General features: G+C 34.6%; 1 protein-coding gene across 2 annotated transcripts; it reads right to left on the reverse strand.

The window, feature by feature from the left end:
- Nucleotides 1-345: 345 nt before the first annotated feature.
- LOC126818253 (neuronal acetylcholine receptor subunit alpha-9) lies at nt 346-16,680 on the reverse strand. Of its 2 annotated transcripts, none has more exons than XM_050545562.1 (8): nt 16,541-16,680; nt 14,445-14,547; nt 8,285-8,427; nt 6,844-6,888; nt 6,082-6,191; nt 4,889-5,415; nt 2,292-2,488; nt 346-1,143 (listed from the first exon to the last, which is right to left on the reverse strand). In XM_050545562.1, the coding sequence occupies exons 2-8, from the start codon at nt 14,503-14,505 to the stop codon at nt 793-795; spliced, it is 1,434 nt and encodes a 477-aa protein (XP_050401519.1). In that variant the 5' UTR covers nt 14,506-14,547; nt 16,541-16,680; the 3' UTR covers nt 346-792. The 2 variants fall into 2 exon arrangements, with proteins under 2 accessions (XP_050401519.1, XP_050401518.1); XM_050545561.1 differs by having other exon boundaries at nt 4,889-5,418.
- Nucleotides 16,681-24,124: the final 7,444 nt, after the last annotated feature.

Raw genomic sequence — 24,124 nt, forward strand, 5'->3', positions numbered from 1 at the left:
GACCACTTCCTGTGATATCAGGGCAGCTCTAGCTGGTTTTTATTAAAGTCCGGTAAGGGAGTGTCATAGGACTTTACCCCGCAACCCCCGGTAAACATCTAGTTTGTTTATAATTACAAAATGACAATTTTTATTGAAGAAAGTCCATTCTTGAAGATAAAAGCGCATTGTTTATCATAAACTTATAGAACATTAATTATTATAATTATTAGTAGTCTTTAATAAACCGATAGACATAGGGTATAATCAAATCAAGACTTAGGTCTATTCTTAATGTCTGATCCCACCCCTTACCTTTATCTAATATTAATTTGACGATACCATATATATTAGCATGCACCCCCTCCCCCATTCACCAACAGTTATTTTCAGAACTTCAACTAGTGTCAATACCGACAATAAATTACAGAGTAAATGGTTTTTTTAGTCATTGTTTCGTATCCGTCATTCATTTCCGGTGAGAAATTACATAGTCATAAGTCCTTTCACTTTAGCATTTAACATTTTGATTTTGTTAATTATTTACATATGTCAACATAACCAAGAACAAAACAGTCATTTCCTCCATCTATCTATGACAAAAATAAATTCCGGACAATGAATTGGCAATAACCATTTACAATGTTCTATCTGGGAATTCAATCAATTTCTTTTCTTTCCATAGTACTAAACAAATAACACAAGTAATATTCAGGGAATTTATTTGTTTTAATAATTATCATTCCGCTCACACCATTTTCTTCTATTTACAATGTCATTTTGAGCGATTCCGTAGATTCCTGGTTTCACTCGCTAAAAGAGATACCTGACCACAAAACCAAACACCAAGGACAAAGATATCAACAAGAAAAGCAACAAGAAAAAACGATCCAGTATTATGGCCATTAGATGCCAGTCTTTGGTATCACGTTTTGATTCGTCACTATCAACAATGTTATTTGATATTGAGTCAAGCACCGAAAGAATTTTTTGATGAATGTGTAACAAGTCGGATATAACACCAGATAAATGATGGCCCACGCCGCCATTTGTATTAAGGTTTAGTTCATCATTATTGTTTCTAGTTTCTCTGGGTTTCCGTGTTGGACAATCTATTTGAAATATATCATTATGATGGCGGTTATATTTAATTCCTTCCTCATTCTGAAAAAAAGAAATCATGATTTGATCAATATTTGAAAACATGTATGTTTACAAACGTAACATTTAGTTCACGTTGGGATTTAATGTCTACAAACGTAACATTTAGTTCATATTGGGGATGTAAATATTGGTAGTCCTGTTTTAGACCACTTCTCCATAGGGGTTTAATCTCTAATTCCTGGTATTCTGTTTCATGCAATACATGATATTCCAAGGTGTGACGGGTCAATAACGAATAAAGTGGATATATTATTCAAATCACACGCTAAAATGTGAAGAAATTATCTAATTGGATTCTCGGGAAATTTACATCAAAATATTGGTTATTTCAATGATGATCGCTATAAGATCTGATAAACGAGGTTTTACTAACTCATTTAAAGAATGTAAGCTACTTGATAATCGCGATTCGCGACGGTCATTTATTACCACTACTTCGGGAGAAATATAGACATAATTATCTAGGCAATTGTTTCGTTGAAATTCGACATACGTTACTAATCGAACGCGAAAACGTAAAGATGATTTATTTTCGAAAATGTAGGAAAGAACATCATATAGTTCGTATGAATCAGTTTTAGTCACTAAAATATAATTGAGACTATTTCTTTAAGTCTTTATATTCGTGAAGTTTGCCGTTATGTTACGTTCCACTATTGAACTTATACATTTACATGCGTTTCATGAAAGAGAAATGAAATGAAATGGGGTTTAACGTCCTACTGTTTTGCTCCGAACAGGGCTAATGAAGCCGGGCATACGCCATACAGTGTGCTTTGAGGGAAATTTTGCCTACTACGGCCTACTCTTATATCGAATTCCAACTGTCAAGTGATCTTTTACGTGCACGCCAATGTGTACACGGGACCTCGGTTTTTCGTCCCATCCGAACGACTAGACAGCTTTCCTTGTCAGTCCCTCCGTCCTGCATCACTGACAAGGGAGAACCACGACGGAAAATCTGGATGAACTTTCTCGGCCAATGCAGGGATCGAACACCCGACCTCCAGGCTAGCGAGCCAGCGTCTTACCCACTTAGCCACGTGATCCCCCATGAAAGAGACACCAGGATAAAACACACGTAAATCACTAACGTTCGGACAGGTAAATTATAGTTAATTGGGAAAATACACGAAAATAAATCTTACTAGATAACTTGATTCTATTTTCTCTTCTTGTAGTTTGGTCTGTAGACAGAAAACTTTACCCAAGCCCCCTATAATGACCTTTTTTAAAATACGAGGTGGTTTCATCCCATGAATACCTCTAAAATGTACATTCAGCACCAGTACTGTCATTAAACAAGACATGGCTACCATTACCATTGTGGAAGCAAAATATAATCCTGAAAAAATATCAAATGTTGATCCATTTTAGAGATGGAGTAACTTGCGTTGATGATTCCAATACAGTAGCTATTGAAATAATGATAATAATTGATATATCAGACTGAATCCATTTTTATTTCGGATAGGAATTTGGAACGGATCAAAATGGTGTATCGGAATCTTACAACTTTATTTATATGGTTAGAAAGTAAGCGACTGCTTTAAAAAAAAACACTTAAAGGTCAATGGCGCATACTGTTGACTAAACATTACAGCTTGGTATACACTTCGTTTCAATTTTGCCAGGGAAAGCATTTTAAAATATCAATGTGTATGCCATAAAGCTACTTCCCCTTTTAGATAACGTTGCACTTTGATAATGCTATATTAAGCCCGCTTAAACAAACATCGAACTACAAGTATATTGTTTTTGTTCGGATTATTAATAAAATTTTCATGGAAGCAGTGCATATTCCACACAAATAGACTTTATATCACCTGAAAGATATTTAGGTTAAGAGCTCACTGAGCAGTGGCGCCGGAACGGCACGGGGGCCAGGGTACCAAAAGATAGGGAGGGGGGTCCGGGGGTCTCCCGCCAGCCTCTTAAAACTAAAAAAAAATTGAAATTTGTCAATTCCGAGAAAACTGTTTAGAGCGCCTCTAGCATTCCAAATTCCAACATAAAACCCTTTAAAATACATGATAATGAAAGAGACAAACGCCCGATTATTCACAATTTTCGTATCATGAGCAATTCATGTCATAACAAATTCTTTTTAATTTGAAATTCAATACACCAATCTTCATCAAGAAAATAGAATAAACTTTTTGAACGAGACAGTAGATTTAGAGACACGATTCTTGCAAGAGCTCATATTCAGGAGCAAGTGTTGTTGAGACACTATAATGAGACTATAATCGACCGAAATAATTGATGCGCAATAAATTCAGATATTTTCACAATGTCTATTTCGTCCATCCTCAATTTGTGAATTTTGGCAAATAGTCGATTGTTCAGAGAATTCTGAGACCTTGTGGACTTAGTCCAGGTTTTCAGATGTCGCATCTGGTCAAGGCGTGCATTGATAGCTGATAATGAGAGTGCGAGTGCCAGTTCGTGACCAACCAGAGAGCAATTGCACATCTATCATTTAAAAATGAATAGACTAGTAAAAAGGTTGAAAACTTTCATCATTAGGGCATGGGTATACATGTATACCCCAGAAAAGGGCAGGGTACCATTTGCATACCCTGGTACCCGGGCTCCGGCGCCCCATGTCAATGAATATCTAAAACTTTTAAAAATGTCTACAGCAAGTGACACCATAGATGAAAATGGAATAATATTTGAATTAAGAGTAAACCCGTCAGTTTTTAAATAATTTAAATGTGGGTTTCCCCGATTGGTAGTAGTTCGTAATTCACAAGTTTTGTCCAATAGAATGTGCTCTCTGCGTCGCATGCGGATGGCCTAAGCTAAGAAATGTGAATGGTGAAAATTTTTAGTTTAACGCAAAATATTTCAAGATATCGATGTGAAATTTCCAGAATCCATCACAAATGGGTTGACTAAGCTAAAAATATCAACATATATTTTCCGATTCTGTCCCTATCATTATTTCATGATACATTATCAGTCGAATATGGATGCAGAAGTAGGTCATTTGGTGCTAATTTTGAAAGTTTGCCAGAAAGCTTTCGAGCGCCTTTTGTAATGAAGTGACTCAATGAACTGGATAAACATATCTCACAGGAGAATACTATCGGTGTAGACTGGAATAACCAGACCCAAAAGGCCCTATTCAAAACGATTGAATGTTAATCAGTTTATATACATTCATATTGCATTATTATATGCGTTGCGGTCCATCTGTGCCCATGTCTAGGTGCCAAAGAACTGCGATTTAGCTCCTTTACAGGTGAGGTGCCAATTCTCTTGTTTATTTATTTTATTCAATTTTAGACAAGAATAAAGACACATGTCAAAAATAATTAATGGAAATATGTGTGATTGTGTTGTTTAAAAAACTATCAGAGTTGTTTCTATACTACAACTCCAGTTCAATTTTATTATTATTAAGGGTACCTGTATGATATTGAGTAAATAATTGCAATAGACTAACGGTGTCTATTTATAACATTTCCCCCTTTTTGCCCCTCCTTCCCTTTTCCGCGCTACTTTTTTGTGGAGTTGGTAAAAATCGAAGAAAGGTGTTTGCATTTCGTAACAGGTATTGGTGGATATTAATTTATAATTTTGAGGAGAAAGCAGACATGGCGTAATAGGGAAATCACCTGTAGGAAATGACGTCACGTAAACTTGACACAAAATGATGACGTCATTTGAAAAGTATTAGTCTTAGTATTTATAATTTGATTTTTTAAATGAATGTAATATGAATGTATATTTGTACCTATTAATGGCAGGGTCTCTGATGACGGTGGAATCATATCTAAGACTATCAGCTGAAACACAGCCAGGGATAGCAGAACGGTAACCTCTAAATTGACCTTTTCTCCAGAATCCGATGGCAAAATAAAACCCATCAAGGCAACTGTTGATATCAGCATACAGGGGAATATTAGATTGATCATGTAAAACAATGATTTTCGCTTCAACACAAGCCTGTACACCACTGTAGGGAATGGTATGTCATTGTATATACCCACAATTCTTTCGGCTTCCATACTTTTTACCCACCATTCCACATGTTGTACGTATTTGGACAGGTCACCGTCTCTTAATGGAGCGAGGTCTACATCTAAACCATTGTAAATCCACATACCAAATGTCAAATTACAAACTTGCTCGTCAAAAGGGAAAACTGACACATCTATGTTGCACAAGCTAGCCAACACCATCGGTAAAAGCTGACTAACGCTTCCATCCGAGTCTACACGAATCCTATAATCTTTCACTGCGTCATTTGAAATTTCGGCACTGCTTAAAGACAAAATAAACACATATAAATAGCAAATTAATTCTACTAATGGCTAGATGTGACATATGATTCATCATATAATAATCTATGACGAAATTCATTCGAATCTATTCATATATATTTAGAAAACTTAAAATGTCAGCCCTGTGGTTCTTCCATAAGTATTACAGAAACTACTAATTTAAATGTAAACAACACAGAAAATCAATATTTACTCCATCTCTAAATATGCTTGATCTTCCTAACTTTTTTGAAAAATAAAGAAATCCAAACAAAAACACCGTGGACTCATCGGGACCCACGTTGGCTGAGTGATAAAGGCATCTCAAGGTTCCCGGATTCAATCCTAGTATTAGTCGAGAAAGTTCGGCGTGGTAGAGTCTTGCCAGTGGTGCAGAGCGGGAGACTGGCAAGGAACAACGTCTACCCGTACGGAAGGTACAAACAAGGATGCCTTGTGTACACACTTAACTTTGATACGAAATAAGAGTAAGTCTGGCAAAATTTCCCGCATAGCACACTATATGACATACCCCCTCTTCATCAGCGTCGAAATGAAGGGAATGACATTCGAGAAACATGCACGAATGGTATTGTTTGCACGTTTTATTTTAAAAATACGTAATGCGACAACATAAGATATAGTCTATCATACATAATCATACCTATCATACAGTGTAAGGTCAGGATACCATATTTTATCTGATGGTACAACTATATGATCTATATCATGATATTCTGACTTATTCCATTTAAGTCGACAATCACTCCATGTCTGTAATATCAAATATATTTTAGAAATTAACGAAGTAGACATTAGAACTTAGTTTAATTAATTTTGAATAACTCATGTTCAACTACAGCTCCCACCCCCACCCCCAACCTCCACACACACACGCGCACACACACCTCCTCTCGATTTTCTAATTATAGAAAATCTTAGCACTGGCATACTCAAAGAAAAGGATTTTTACCAGCAGACTATCATATATAGACAAAGAAATTTCGAAACGGGTGTCCCTCTCCGATGAGTGGACAAATTAATCTCAAATTTTTGCATACAGTCAAATTTGATGTAACTGTTACTGAAATCACAATAAGTAAAACATCCTGTTAAATACTATAGTTTTAGATATTAATCAAAACAAAAATATACTCTAGATATTTTATTCAAGAGAAAACATATTTATCCGGTTTAAGCAATACATAACATATTTTGGATAATTTAAGCAAACATTACGTCGGATTGGACAGAAATATTTTTTTTACATCCCATAAACCCACCACTATTAAATGCAAGAAAAGGCTTTAAGCACAAGATGATAGCCAAGTTAAAACTTGGGCTGAGAAATAATGTCCCCGTACTATTATAAATTAGTCAACCTTCCAATAAACCCATGAATAAAGTCTTTAAAAAAAACCCTTACATTTCTCAACCAACAATTGGTGTGTAGAATCTGTTTCGGTTCATTCTGAAAATAAAACGTGTTTAATACATTAACATATTACTTGGCACTTTTCTTAGAATATTTTCTTTCTATTTCCGTGTTTTATGTGTGAATCGAATGATATCATATAATTCTATGAAAGAAATTAACGTTTATGTAACCGGTCATAAAATATATTTGCCATATTTCTTTTTGCGATTATTACACACTTAAAGATACATTCCCACGAAAGTATTTATCGGATAGTTATTGCCGATTAAAGTATGGCAAATTTGGTATATATGGAATGTAGAGACACCCGATCTTACTACAAAAGTACTGCATTTCCCGAAAAACACCCATGGGGCGCGTACAGTATAAATGTAAGCATTTCATTAACTGACAGTCTATCTCCTCGAGTGACGTAAAGAGAGTTTATGTGTTGATCTCATGGCTGACGATTAAACCTTGAAATAAGAAGTTGACAGAGGATATTTATGGTAAATGGACAGCAACTAAAGACAAATAAATTTGAGTCCGGTAAAATCAATAATACTGAATATAAAACGAAAGAAAACGAAATACGAATCGAAAAAATAATATCCCATTTTAATGATGGACATGCAAAAACAATTTGAAATATTTGAGCAATGAATTTGCTTACTTATCAAATATTGCAGTATGCGGCACAGGTGAGAAAATAGACAGGTGTTTCTATTTCAAACGGTGCCTTTATTTACTTGTCGATATGCTACAGACAGGGGTAAATGTTTGATCGGGGATAATCTATCATATAATCAAAAGTAGTATAGATTTGATATCCATTAATAAGTTGTTTGTATTCTGATAAGATTTGCTAATTTAGGATGATCTATATTTTATTACCGTTTTGGAGGATGCTTCTGACACATTATACAAAGATTGGTTATGTAAAGTTGGTATTGGTGTTGGTATTGGCTAATTTAAATAGCTATAAAGATAGTTTGACCATGAGAACAATTACAGACGTTGATCTATAGCCAACGACAACCTTTTTGTATGGAATAGAAAACTTATTAGAGGATATCGAATTGCATATAATGTTGTTTTTAATGATCAACGCTTAGTCCGAATTTATGTAGTCCGTATCCTCTTTCATATTGCTAATTAGACGATGGTTTTGAGAATTTTCACACAGACTACGGTCATTATAACGGAAGCTTAAAATATGTACACCACAACTGTCTTCGAAAATTGGAGCAATGTCGATATCATACTGTGCAGGGGAAAGCCGCAATGCGAAAAAGTTTCCACTCTCTCCTGATTGGACGCGGACGTATTAATCGGCACGACAGTTAAACCCGATTCCATTATATTTAAAGACGTCTATAAAATGAGAATGGTTATGTTCGTGATTCACATCCCAGGTAAAATATACCAACCATTGTTTTGGTAAACTTACCAGCTCTATTATTTGCCGTAAGGCGAGATCCATGACGACATATACCGTGCTGTTGGAGCTACATCTAGGTCGTATAAAATGATGATAGTTAGAGAATATACCAGATACCAGTTGATTTGATATAGATGTAACATTCTCTCCAGCTTTTAAATAAAAACAGGATAAGTATTAATATTGGGATTTCAAATAAGAAAAGATATACAGACTTCGTAATTAAATAAGGTTTTATTTGAAACGGGGGTTTATGAAAAATAAAACTATGCCATCAAATGCCTCTTTAAATCTACCACAACAGAATAGGTATTTCCGTGAAGTTAAAATATAGAAAATATATGTAAATGGGACAGTAAATAAATGGGATTTTAAAAAAGAATAAAATAAATATTAATCGGACTTTAAATACAATGAAACAAGTTATATATATGGGCCATGGACGACGGTTGCCATGCACGACGCCCACATTTGCTAGAGATGGATAGAGAACAAGCTAAAAAAGTTATTTCTCGTACAATCAGGGGCCATAATCCAGGGTGTTACGGTCCGACATGCAACAATATCTAAAGGAACCAAGATCTAGAATATAAACATATATTTTAAGTTTTATCAAAATCTGATAAAAATTGTGACTAAAAAACGCGATTTTTTGTATAATTAGGGGCCATAATCCACGAAGTTAAGGTCCGACATCCGCGAATATCGACAGGAACCAAGATCTTTGGGGTATGAACATATGTTTTAAGTTTCGTCATAATCGGATAAAAATTGTGACCTCTAGGATCCACGGCCTTGGTATTGCATACTTTTACACTATTAGCGTACGAGGAGCGGCCATTTTCTAGAGCAGTGTCGGTCCGATTTGCACGAAGTTCACACTCAATCATCATTAGGGTGTAACGGTGATATATTTGAACGGTCTTTAAAATCGGATAAAAATTGTAACCTCTAGAAGGTCCACAATCCCAAAACGCCATTTTTCCTACAATCAGCGGCCATAATCTAGGATATTACGGTCCAATATGCCTGAGCGAATTTTGAAAGGAACCAAGATCTTTGGTATATAAACCTAGTTTCGTCAAAATCGGATAAAAATTATGTCTTGTAGAATGTCCAAAAACAGAATGTGGACGGATGGACAGTGGCAACGACAATATACTTCCACGTGGAAATATGGATAGGCGTATAAATATAAAGTCAACCATTTAAGCTGCGACATGCCAGTAGGTTAATAAATGTTATCCTATTTCAATTTAAAAATAGTTTAATATGGAAAGTGTTTTGGGGAGATAATCTAGACAATTGATACCAAAAGACTTACGTTACCCCCCCCCCCCCGCCACCCATTTTCATGGATCGAAATGAGTTATCCTTCAGGCATCAACTCTTGGTCCGTATAAGACCGGAGCAAAACGGATTGCTTATGCCATTAATAGAAAGTTATGCGAGGTTTAGAAGATTTTAACTTAAGCTAAGACTGATAAGCTTGGATCAATATGCTTTTTGTTAATGTTACTTTTCATTATAGTTGGCAAGTCTATATCTGCCATTTAATTGGGACTGTCGGGGTATTAAATTAAAAAAAACTAAATTAAGTTGTTGTTCTTAGTGTTTAACTTCCGCTTCCACCGAAGGTAATATCGCAGACAAATTGTCTTATTTTTTATTATCTTAGCGCACGTGGAGTACCCGGGGTAAACCCACGAGGTTGAGAAGGCACCACTATCTCAAAGCCACATACGACCACACCGGGATCGAAACCACAGCCGCAAGACAGAGGTGACCGGCCAGCTAGAGGTCGACACGTGACACTCTTTTCGAAGGAAATTGTATAGACAATATTTTAAATGAATAATATATTAACATGTCATATTTATCTGTACATCTATACATAGCCGTTTACAATACAAAACATATTAAATATACATGTATTTATAAGTTGTAATGGACCATTCGATTCCTTTTATTTTTAGGGATTAAGGCGTAATTTAACTTCATTATTCTCAGTACGTAATACATTAGATGTCTCGAACAGTTCTCTAAAGTGGTTTTCTTTATAAGGAAACACAAGATATTGAAAATGAGATTCGATACATTTAATGAATAATTTGATTACATCTATTACTTTCCCACTTTTAAAATACATATTTCGCCGTTTTATTATGGCTAGACGAGCAAATGAAAGTAGGAGAATAAGTATATTATTCTTTTTACTCCCCTTAATGTGTTTTGTACCAAACAGAATGAGATGATGAAACTCACACAGGCTGAATCCTTCAGGATAAAAATTTATGAGACTAGATCTTAAATATTCACGAAATGTTGAATTACCAGGACATGTTAAGAATAAATGGTTCATATCTTCAATTTGTCTTCTTTGGCAGAGTGTACAAAAAGGTTCATCAATAAGTCTATATTTATATAATTTCTCATTGGTGTATATAATATTATGTACAATTCTATAGTCATTTTTAATACATTCATTGCTTTTAAAATAACAAAACATAGATGCCCAAACATCTTTCCATACAATTTTTTAATGTGTAACTGATCCCAAAATAATTCACTTGTTGGTTTCTGATAGAATTTGTCTCTTAATATAGTATAAAATATTTTAGATGTACAATTTTCAACCGGCATACTTCTTTCTCCATCAGGGATACATAAAGGCTGGTTTAAAATATCGTTATAGCTAGTAGGCATTATACGGGTGTCATTATTAATATTATTCCAGGCAATTAACACAGCTGTATAAAATATTGGTATATTTACAAGACCACCTTTAAAACATTTCATAGAAAATACTTCTATATCTAAATTCATTTTATAATAATATACAGCATTATAAGAATTATCAATATATCTTTTTAGCCAGGCAAGTCTAAAAGCATCTTGTCTTAAAATTATTTTGGGAATATTTAAACCTCCTTGGGTATGAGTGCCGAGAATAGTGGAACTTTTTATTAAGTTTTTTTTTACCAAACCACAAGAAATTCTTAATAGTGGATTCGATATTGACAAGGTAATCCGGTATGTTTAAGATTCTTAATGGATACCATAAAATTGACATACATAACATATTAATAACAATAGATTTCCCCATTAAAGTAAGGTGTCTTTGGGACCACATATTTAAAATATTTTTAATTTTAGACAATTTGGCATCCCAGTTTCTATGTGTACAGGCGGTAAGATTTGGTCCCAAATATATTCCTAAGATCTCGATACAGTCATGCATGACTTTAACATCTACAGCTAGAGTTACATTATTATATTTAACAGAGCCTGCAAGTAAAAGTTCGGATTTTTCAACATTTATTCTAGCGCCGGAAATTGTACAATAAAGATCAAGCTGGGAGAATGTATTAATAATCGAATCTGTATTAGCTAGGGTGAGGGTACAGTCGTCAGCGTGCTGATATAAAAGAGATGGGTTGGGGGAGCCAGGTATTGAAATACCAGTAATGTTAGTATTGGATTTGATGAGGGCGTTAAGAGGTTCCGCCGTAAGGCCATACAATAATGCAGACAATGGACAGCTCTGTCTGACGGACCTAGTAACGGGAAAAGAACGTGACAAATGACCATTGATTTTATACATCAGTGTATAAAGTTTTTACATGGTTAATAAAATTAAAATGCGAGAATATATCTTGTAATCAACATTCAACACTCTAGACCACTAGTCCATCCCAACCCCACTAAAATAAGTAATCAAATGTGGTACACATAACTAGAAAAGTTTTAATAAAATGAAACAATTATTGTGATGCAAATGAAATGAAATTAAATGGGGTTTAAGGTCCTACTGACAAGGGAGAACCACGCCGGAAAATCTGGATGAACTTTCTCGGCCAATGCAGGGATCGAACACCCGACCTCCAGGCTAGCGAGCCAGTGCCTTACCCACTTAGCCACCGTGCATATATTAATTTCAGAGGAAACACATTCATAGATAAAAAGTGATTCAAATTGTGACCACGTATGTAAGAATTTTATTTCTGATAAAGATAATTACACTCTCTAATATTAAAAACAATATAAACTCAGCTACCTTCGTTATTGCAACTACTTCCTGTTTTAATTCAGCGTTTTTAACCAATTTTGACATACGGAGCTTAAGCGATTTTTATTTTTACCGTCTTCAATTTTATTAAAAATCAGTTTTAGCAAATTCTATAGGTCAAAACTAAGCTAAAAAAAACTACATATTCGCATGTAAAAATAATATTGATAATAGTAACTATTGAATATCAATAGAACTGATTTAATGTTTTGAAGATCATTGTCAAGATAGACAAATAACCTTTTAATACTCGATTATGTAATTCTAAATTCATCAAGAAATAAATAAACAAGAATAAGTTCAAAATATTTGATTTCAGAAGTGGCCCGTGAATGACATTTGAACAGTTCTTCATCTCCCTATTTTCGTGTTCTGAAATCAATGCCAACTGTTATAAATAACACGAAATCATACTTTAGGTGTTTATTTCACAACCTTCAATATTTTTGTTATCATTTATAATTAGATTTCAGGTTGTGAATTTTTATTCCTTGCAATTTCCGACATTTTTTAACAAAGCAAACAGGTTTATATAATCTATCCAGTAAAACAATATACACCCAAAAGGCAAATGATGTATTACGGAAGCTTGTCAAGACGTTTTAGAAGGTACTGACATTTGCTTTAGAAATGGGCCAATTCAATGAATAAGTATTGAACAATTAATAATCTGCACGAATATCACAATAATTTTTAAATAATTGTTAAAGTGTGTGTCAAAACAGTTCTGGAAGTTTTGTTAAAATCAATAAAAAGCAATTAAACGGGGGTTTAACGTAGCTAAGTCTCTAACTCAATATCATCCAAAGTCTTACACGTTGAAAACACGAATTATTTGTCAATTCAAATCAACATTGATGTTGTGATCTTACCGGGAAAAGGTAGGCTTCTGATATCCTATATTTAAGACAAAATAAACATATTACCATTGGTACACGAATCGTGTACCATAGTGCGTTTCAGTGTCATTTGTAACACGTGACCAGGAAGAACGAAGCTAGACATATTCCACAACTCATGTCAAACGGTGACGCCATATCTCATCTGGAGAGCATACACAATAGACTGGAATAACCAGACGCTAAAATTTGCCAGTCGGTTGAGACTCCTGCCGTATTTCGCTGGACATAACTGATTTGAAATTAGAGTCAAATCGGAAACAATTGAATGTAAATCAGTTTATATACAATCAGATTACATTATTATATGCGTTGCGAACCATTTAGGTCAATTTCTAGTTCTCAAATATTAGCGATTTAGCTCATTTAACGTCAAATTCCAACCACCAAGGTTATATTACGCGGGATACCGTTTCTTCTCAGATCTGATCTTCGTTAAACTAGTCGGTACACTGGCTAGGAAACCAAGCTGGAAAACTCCCCATGAAGTTTTATCAGCCTAAACCAATACGATACTCATTAGGCTACCGTGGTCACACAACGCCCGTATTTGTACTAATAAATATTTGTCAAGATGGCGTAAGAAAACAACTAAATCTACCTATAAATACCCACAAAGCACGGGTCGGTTTAAGACCCAAAAAGTCGAAAATATATATACAAGCAAGGACTTCTGAACAATCTGAAACAACACAAGCAACATAAATGCCAAATTTGGATGAGTCGAAAACGTGGTTTTGAATGAAAATATCTAAACTTTGCTTTCACCGTACACGTGTCCCGTCGCTTTGGGATCTCTCAACTTCGTTCGAAATAATCTGAATAAGCACCTTTCAAGGTACACTGTTTGAAATCTACCAAGCGGTAAAACCATGGACACGGGTTAAGCCCCTTGAGACGTTGATCTAAACATCCCACCACCGTTTATTTCTCAGGGGTAAGAAGATGCAGTAAGCATGGGAAATAATCCTCCTTCCATTCTATAAAATCAACTAATATCGTATCTGGTTGATTATGATAATTCCCATTTAAATTCTTCAAAGAGGAATTCGGTCTGTTTACAAAATTAAACGGACCACTTTTGGTCAGGAAATGGTTTATTTGCTTCAAATAAAGAATATTTTCCTCTCGGAACACCTAATACAATATTGATATTGGTCACCACTTTTTGCCACAGATCAGAAAAAAATATCATTATTACCTTTAATTACTGCTACTGGTAGAGTTAATAACAGCACTTTAATAACAACCAACCATTCCATCAGATTGAAAACTACTTGACGAACTTAACTCAATTCTTGGTGCTGAAAAAGAAACACAATTTAGAATCATACAGTATGAGAAGGGATGCAAGGTCACGAATCTCAACTAAGAATGGAAATAATAATGGATATGATATCAGCGATTATTCACAACTCTTCATGACTATTACGCTGAATCAACAATCAGTAAGATCATTATAACCCACCGTTTGTTATTAATACGATAAATATTGCATTTAATTTCCATTAAACGAAAGTGGATACCCTTCGCTTATAATGTGCGCATATTAGCAAAATTATTTTGGAATTGGAATGATAACGATAATAAATGATTATTCACGGTGGCCATAATATGCAAGAATGTATTTTTCTGCCTTTCCTTTTTTTTTATTTTAGCAATAACGTAATAATATGAATTTGTATCCTCTCCCATTTCCATTCTAGTTTCTTAAAATCAAAATAAGTTTGTGTAATTAAAACCTTTAAAATTTAAATGGCAAATATAGTTTGTTAGTGTCATAATGACTCCATTTAATCAAAACTAGATTACAATTTCATGGCGTTAATTTTTTTTCTGGTTTTACACTACATTTTTACTAACCAATTTCGCTGCGTTTCATTTTCTTCCTGATATTCACATTACATTTTTATTCTAACCCACGTTCTATTACAACTGCGTACTGTAGGAATCCTCTTTGTATGAGCCCAATATTTTTTAATCCTAGATCTAACAGAATCACCCGTCAACAAGACGCAACCCTATTTACCAATACAGACAGTTTGATTGACACAAACGTCATTAACTCGTTTGGTACAGAAAAATATGACCTCAATATATTAAGCGTTAAATGTCATTATAAACCTGTAACGGTAAATCTCCTTGATCTTTGGGGTATATTCTATGCCCGGAATAACTTGCAGCCTGAAAGTCGGGGCGGGGCGGCTTTTGATATATACAGGGAAATTTGGGGTTATTCTTCCGAAAGTTTTTCTTTAAACCTGTACCGGGTTATTCTTCCAGGGTAGGTTTTTTTCCATATGAAAACATGATAAAGGGTTTTCCTTACGGGAATTCTCATCTTGCGTACATGTAAACATAGACGGTTTATACGCAAGATAAAGTCCTCGACTTCGGTTATGCTGGGGAAGAAAGATAGAAAAACCCTCGGCCTGCCGGTCTCGGTTTTTCTTTTTCTCGGGTTATTTTCTTCCATCTTTCTTTCCCCAGCATAACCTCAGTCTCGTGCTTTATCCTACACATAACATATCCCTATGTTGTGAAAAAAACCGCACATATAATGTCTCGTACTATACACCTGTCACTAATACTGAATGGGACGCCAAATTGGTCTGTATTTCAGAAGTTGGAAACATCAAGCTTCTGATTTCATTTGACTTTATGTATTGATCTGTTTATGTTTTTTCTTAACTGAAAATTTTTACGCTCATAAAATAGCCAATGCTGAGATATAATTGATCAATTGCGTGTTCGACCTACTAAATAGTTTTAACGCCTTTAGACAATAAAATTTGAATGAGAGAGAGAGAGAGAAATAGGCTTTAACGTCCACTCGACTCAAACTAGGTAATTTCGGGACTAACATATGGTTTAATTTTATTTCAATAATTCGCTTGCGCGTAGGGGTCTTTAGCAGTGGGAGGAAACCGGAGGACCCGGAGAAAACCCACGAGATTGGACAGGCACCCCTACTCCTTGTCACGTACATAAAATTTGAATGTGTAAATCCAGAAAATACGTAGTACTAGAATAAGTACTGTTGGTATTGTGGTGTCATCTCTCTAAATAATAAAAACTATATAAAACTTCCCCAAAACACTCTAAAGAAATCTATAATAGATACACGTCTAATACCATACGGAATCGCCAATGTTCCATGTACAGCCATTGGAACTGTGTAAAATACGACCACCAATAACAGTTTGAATAACTGACAAAATTGGAGAGAAAAAAACAGACCTGTCAAAAGCGCCGACTTCACTGCCAACATGGATACAGAAAATAAAATAATTATACCTTCTTCACACTTTAAAACCGGTGCAAATCTGTATGACACTGTGTTAAAACTCCCCACGTTCTTCCTTTTTACTTTTAAATGATCTTGCACGGAATTTAACACGCCTTATCCACATGGAATTTAATGCAAACAACAATAAATACTCTAGTATATACAAGTAGTATTCAGGTTGCAATATAGGAGAAGCTGTTACGATTTATCGATTGCTTCCAGCTGAGCAATATTTGTATATCAAGATCAATCCCGATAGGTTATATCTCTATTATTTGAATAAACCCACAACAGTTGTTAGGCGGTCTTTCATTTCGGTCATTAATAATGAATAAATCTTATTATACCAAATAAGTTTGCCATCTTAATCAATTGTTTAAGTGATAATTATTACAAATGATAATGAATCATATAAAAGTTTTTCAGTTCGATCTCGGTCACTCAGAACAAATTTCATTGTATCCAGCAGAAAGGAGAAACAAGTCTGTTTTTGATTTTGGAACAAAGCATTAATGTATTTATAGGATGGATTTTGTAGTATTGTATTTTTTCTGAAAGCTATTGATGACGACAATCAGTAATGGTGGAGATAGCGTTAGTCACATAACACCAATCCCTTTAACTCTACCCAGCAACAATCTTTTCAGTGACATTTATTATATGGTCTATTTTATTAAAACACAAAACTATTAGGGAATACAGCTCTTGGATTTAATAACAAGACACACTTCAACAGTTTTCAAATTAAAACTGCAATAAAATCAACCTATCTCACGATCATTAGGTGGGTTTCCCGACGGTTGCGAATGGATATTTTCAGATAAGGAGGGTTGTCAGCGAACACTTCATGTTTGAAAACAGTGGGTGTAGATTCACAGCTATTTTATAATGAGACACCATCTTTCCAGAAGTTGATAATGAAATATTTGTATTATTTAATTTCAATAGTTTTGTCCGTCGATTTTGATATAGTAGACTATTTAATTTTCTGAAATAGACTTCGTTTTAGCCAATTTGTCCTGTGCCAATCAATATATGCAATCACATTTAAGGCATGATAATTCATAGTATTTACATCTCCAAAGTAAATAATTATATTATTTTGTTGAAAAGGATTTTGGTATGTTGTAACTAACATATTATTCCAGTATAAGGTCATAAAGAATGACCCGGCGTGAGCGGCAAAATAGTAAAATTATGATTACTTTATTTGTCTAAAACAAAAACCTAAATATGGCGGCGGTGTCATATCAATATATTTTGGGGCGTTTGAAACGTTTCACAGATCATATTTACAAACCCGGATCTCTGGGTTATAATATTTTATATATTGTAAAATCAGTACTAAGTTAAGTGCATATTTATATGGCCCTAACAGGCTAAGCAAAGTTAGTATATAAAAACACATTGTCTGTTTATATGTATAAACGATCAGCCGAGAATTTTTCTTAAAAAATTTAAATTTCCATCAATAAATTTATGTTACGACAGTCCAGTTGGGTAAACGCAGTAAATAAAATCGAAATCAATTCAAAATCAGAGAATGATAAAATTAAATCAGAGATTTTATCTCTTTAAGAGAAAACGGCAACAATTCTAATGATATAATTAATGAACTTTGTACAAACTGAAATCAACATTATGTATATATTAACGTCAGTTATGTTTATATTGATAGTTTTGTAATTGTACTTATTTTGTACAAATAAATTGTTATTCAAAATCAGAGAATGATAAAATTAAATCAGAGATTTTATATCTTTAAGAGAAAACGGCAACAATTCTAATGATATAATTAATGAACTTTGTACAAACTGAAATCAACATTAACGTATATTAACGTCAGTTATGTTTATATTGATAGTTTTGTAATTGTACTTATTTTGTAGAAATAAATTGTTATTAATTAATTAATTATGAGAACCCCAAATAAGGATATATGGTTTAAACAATTTTCATTTGCAATTTTTGAAATTTTTATAGCTGAATTACAGTTTGTCGGATACGAAAACAAGCATGAGGATGCTTATAAATATCGCTTCCTGAAAAAAAAAAGATATCGAGAATATACACACATATACATAAGCGATCAAAACAAAAAAACAAAAATTACAAAAAGATGGTGCAGGGTAGTAGGGTCGAGCAAAGCAGGCAGTAAGCATTTTACTATGGTTTAATTCTGGTAGAGGATTGGATTACATAAGGTTGCACTCACAATTTGAATCGTTTAGTTTGATTTATAATGATTAATATCTGGAGGAACATTTTCAATTCCAAAGAGCAGTACTTTACTGTTTTGATATTTTGGATCAAGTGTATCCAGTGTTTTAGTTCGTTATGTAGTGGACAATGACAAAAGTAATGCACACAGATTTCAACTGATTTACACACATTGGATTATTAGATGTGCATCATGAATTTGTGGTGGTTTAGGTCCCTTTTACAATGCCCCAGTTTGAATTGAATTATTTCGAAAAATCTGTCACCGAAGTAAAATAGATCATTAGAAGGGGATGAATATTTTGATTTGAACTTTGATTTAAAATGTTATATAGACTCCGTACTTAAAATATCAATTTCAAGGTTGGTCTTGAGTGAGATTGAGGAGGGAAAAATGGGCTAAAGTTTTTAAAATAATTTTAGTTTTGCAGATGGCACGAATGGTCAGCTGACTCCTGTAAGGGTATATCTTGTTTGAAAGAAATTCTGGAGCATCATTCTGGACTATTTTATTAAAAGTAATCGATTTATGTTGGGTTCGGCGATATTTCAAAGGATAAAGTCCAGCCTCAGAGTAAAGAATTTCGTGAGAGCCCCCCCCCCCCCCCGGCAGACCAGTTATGGTTTGTAGAGAATCTTAGTGTAGTTTGTCTAGTTTATTTGCTTGTTCGATTGTACAGTTATCCCACAAAACATGAGAATAATCAAAAATAGGTAGAATGAACGATTTGTAAACAGTCTCCAATGTTTTGCGATTTAATCGATATTTTAAAGATCCCAGACAGCTTATCATCTTGCTTATTTTTGAAGTTAGGTAGTTAATATGTGACCTCCAACTTCCCTTTGTGTTGAAAATAACACCGTGGTGCTTACAATTGCTACTGTCACTTATGGTTACATTATTAAAATCAGGACTAAAATCAAGGATAAGTCTGCCATTGTAGGTTTGACAAACTGACGAGGATAATATCGTAAACAGTTTTAATTCCGAGAACCACCTCCCATTCTTACAAAATTCAAGCACGCCAGGTTTTGCGATTCTTTGCCCTCATTACACGCAAAAAACAATAAACAGCTTAATCATTCAGGACCAACAGACAGGAATCGCTTTCTTACCAGCTAAGGCATGAACAAGTGGGAAAGTACCAATGAATCAACCCCTATCACTACACAAAAGACAAGACTCTTTCGGTTCTGTTTCTGCAAATTTCGAAAACATTCCATAGCTCAAAGATATAAAACCGCATACTGAGATTAATAAGTGGACGAAAAATGTCCATATGTTATTAATTATAATAAATATTAATATCTATAATATTTAACAAACACAAGTACACAATGCTAATCTAACATACTTAAACTGTTAAACAAAACAATAATATTGCGGCAGGCGTCTTATATCCTTCTACTGTCTCGGCAGAAAAACAACCTGTTTGTAATACCGTAGAACGACAAAATAAACTTGAAATAACAAATTCGTCTAAAGCATGAAATGTATAGGCATATATGGGTACACTGTGCCTTGAAATTATCAGACGACCGGGGGGGGGGGACAATACGTAGGAACATAGTCTTTCGCGGATACGAAGGGAAATAACTCTTGTTGTGTTGCGACAAACCACCAAACAGTCCCCAAAACTTTTCTGTTGGACCGAACGATCTCCATAACAGATAAAGCAACTACTGGTAATGCCTTGTTCTACATCTTGTATGAGGTTGACAATGGAAATTCTGAAGTACACAAAATTGAAGTAGCATGCATGTACTGGTAAACATTTACTATCCATCGTACATGCCACTGGAATAAATTTCCTAACTATCCTTATTATTTGAACTCGTGACAGAAAACGACCAACCAAACCCACGCATTAAGATTATATACCAGACTTTCAGCAAATATGGCCATGTAACAGGCGAGAAAGAGGATGTAAAGAATTGCACAGGGGAAGTATCTGGTTGTCTGCCAATCGGTGAGTTCGTATGCCTAATGGCGAACGTGTAAATCGTGAGAGGGAAAATCGAATATTGAATGAGAAAAACCAAATCATTCATGGATGAGTATTTTGATAAATAATTGATGGATATTATCATTACAAGCGTTCCTTGTTATTTAATCCTGTCCTGAGCTAGTTCAACTCTGAACTGATTTCACGATACAAAAATGCCAACAGACAAACCCAGTAGGACGTCTATTAAAGGCAAACACTCCCCTCAAATAATTGAAAATCATAGTTGCCTATCTTGCGATAAAGAGGTAAATGAAAAACACATAGGAGTATTCAGTACCATATGCGAAAACTGGTTTCACAGTGAATGTCAGAATATAACACAAAAGTATAAAGTATTGAGTGAACAGAATGACTATACATTGGTTCTGTAAAGGCTGCAATGGAGCAGCAGCTAAAATACACAAAATGTTATGCGCAATGCAGTCCGACCACGAAAAACTAGCAACTAGAGTACACAGTTTAAATGACAAAATGGAGAATCAGTACTGAGATATACCAAATTGTTGATGAAATAAGAAGTGACGTAAAATCATTTTGGAAGTATGTGCAGTCAAAGACAAAAACTAGATCTGATGTGAGTGACTGGATCAAACCAGGTGGTTCCCTTACCACAAGAGACAAGGAAAAGGTTAACATGCTAAATGATCTTTTTCTCTGGTGTTTTCACAAGATTTGAGGAATTTGATGGTAGTTATGGAAAGAAATACAAATATGCTCACGCATTAACAGATATACAGGTGTCTAGAGAAAACGTAATGAAGAAACTGTCTAAACTAAATGTTACCAAGTCTCGTACTCGTTTTTTTCGATATTGGCGAATAAAGAAAAACAACTAGCTCGTTTTTCGATATTCAAACCCGAATCTAAAAAAGCAGATTTAATGGATGTACATCTACAAAATGTCTCAAAAACACATTTGATTAAGTTAGTTTTCTAAATCGAACTAAAGATATCATATACGAGAATGCCTGAGCAATGGATTCACATAAAACATGATCTTTCTCCTTTTTATTTGGTATTGGTGAATGTCGACATACGAGCTACTTGTTTTTCGATATTCAAACTTGAATCCCCAAAAAGCAGATTTAATGGATGTATATCTACGAATGTCTCTTAAACACATCCGATTAAATAGATTTTCTAAAACGAACTACAGACATCTCGAAAAAGCAGATATGATGATATCTTAAATGAGGATGATCACTGATAAAATCCCGGAATTAAGAATCAAGTCTGAATTTCGAAAAACGATTAGCTAATTATTTGTCATTTGCCAATTTAAAAAACAAAGAGAAAATGCAATGTTGATATGAATCCACTGCCCAGGCATCCTCATTAATGATGTCTTTAGTTCGTTTTATTGAGAAGAAGCGTGTTTTATGTGAATCCATTGCTCAGGCGTTCTCGTTTATGATATCTTTAGTTCGTTTTGGAAAACATAAAACATGTGTTTTCGAGACATTCTGTAGATAAATCTGCTTAAGACGAATTATTATTCGGGTTTATTTTGGCACTCGTTGTATTGTATGTTTTGAATTATAGAGGGCTTTCAGCCATCGCAGTAGTGTACCGATGGGAGAGAGCGGTGAGCGAGCAGTCCGTACCGGGCGGCACTTTGAAGTACTGGATTGCAAAACGGCTGTTTTTCTGCCGGGACAGTATTGGAAATACGGTATTACAAAACGGTTGTTTTTCTGCCGAGACAGCAGAAGGATATAAGACGCCCGACACAATATTATTGTTTTGTTCAACAGTTTAAGTATGTTAGATAGACACTGTGTTGTGTTGTGTTTTATCGGGGGGGGGGGGCAAAAGCAAGGACAGCTCCAGATGGTAGGTACACCATTTCTCTGGACATATTGTGTACTTGTGTCTGTTAAATATTATAGTTATTATAGATATTTATTATAATAGCTTATGGACATTTTTCGTCATTTTTTTTAAATCTCAGTATGCGGATTGATATATTTGAGCTATGGAATGTTTTCGAAATTTGCGAAAACAGAACCGAATAATCTTATCATTGGTACTTTTCCCATCGTCCATGCCTTAGCTGGTACGAAAGCGATTCCAGCTGGTCCTGAACGATAAAGCTCTTTTCTGTTTCTTGCTTGTAATGAAGATGAAGAATCGCAAAAGCTGGCGTGCTTAAATTTCTGTAAGAATGGGGTAACTCACGGCGGGTGGTTCTCGGGATTAAAACTGTTTACGATATCATCCTCATCAGGATTTCTAATTTCGTGAAAATCGGACCGAAACTGTCTGACAAAATGGCCGTTCCTTGTACGCAAATAGTGTAATAGCATGTAATACCAAAGTTGTGGACCCTCTAGAGGTCACAATGTTTATCCGAATTTGATGAAACTTAAAATATAGGTTTATATCCCAAAGATCTCAATTCCCATCGATATTTGCACATATCAGACCGTAACTTCCTGGATTATGGCTCCTGATTATACGAAAAATCGTGTTTTTACCCGGTGGACCTTCTAGAGGTCACAATTGTTATCTGATTTTAAAGATAATTTAAACATATCACCATTAGACCATAGGCTATGGTAGGGTGACCCACCATAAATAAATATCTCCATATATCTCGACAATTACGCCACAATATTTATATATATGCCAAGCCTCAAATCAGTTTCACACAATTATAGTCACTAAATAAACGATCATGTTGTACTTAATAAGCTATGACCATTAATCATGTATAAATAATAGACTGAAAACTGGTTCCAAGAGTCGTCCATAACATCCAGACACTTTTGAGTAAAAGATAGGTTACGTGCCCTTGTTTTGAAATTAGTCTCGCTTAACCAGTGTATCGACCATTCTACGTCTGATTGACAGGTCGGGATAATCAAGACTACTTTTTTACGAAACGTAACAGAAAGCTAGAACAAGAAATTGAATTTAGAAATAAGCACGTTAGGTAGCTCAACAATTGTTTTAAGAAGCTTGTAAAAGTAAAATCAAACTACTGCTAGTATCATGTTCCTGCCTAACCCGAGTGATTCAGAGATATTATTTGTACTAAACCAAAAGATGCCGCTCTTAACGGTACAGTTAATGATAAAGCGATTTAAAAAATGAAACGAACGTAATTTCTAAATCTGCTGTAATAACCAAGAAGCTTAATTTAACTGCTATTCAAAATCGTCAACAAATTTTTTACGGCTGTAATTGTTGATAGATATGTAGAGAATTGCACGTGCCATGGCTATTTATAGTATCATACTGTCAGAAAGTTGGTCTCGGCACGGCGAGTGTGCACGCTTCAGTGGTAGTCTCGAACTATCAGCGGTGGACTGTTTTTCTGTGAGTACATAGGTCACCCTACTATCATAGGGATGATTGAGC

This window comes from Patella vulgata, chromosome 4 (assembly GCF_932274485.2).
Source record: "Patella vulgata chromosome 4, xgPatVulg1.2, whole genome shotgun sequence".
NCBI lineage: Eukaryota > Metazoa > Mollusca > Gastropoda > Patellidae > Patella > Patella vulgata.

Excerpts from the sequence above, each read along its gene's own strand:
- LOC126818253 (XM_050545561.1), bottom strand. The coding sequence starts at position 14,505 with ATGGAATGGTTGGTTGTTATTAAAGTGCTGTTATTAACTCTACCAGTA. Across the intron at positions 6,889-8,284 it reads TACGGCAAATAATAGAGCTG|AATGAACCGAAACAGATTCT; the intron begins GTAAGTTTACCA and ends TTTTATTTTCAG. Across the intron at positions 5,419-6,081 it reads GACCTTACACTGTATGATAG|CAGTGCCGAAATTTCAAATG; the intron begins GTATGATTATGT and ends TTTGTCTTTAAG.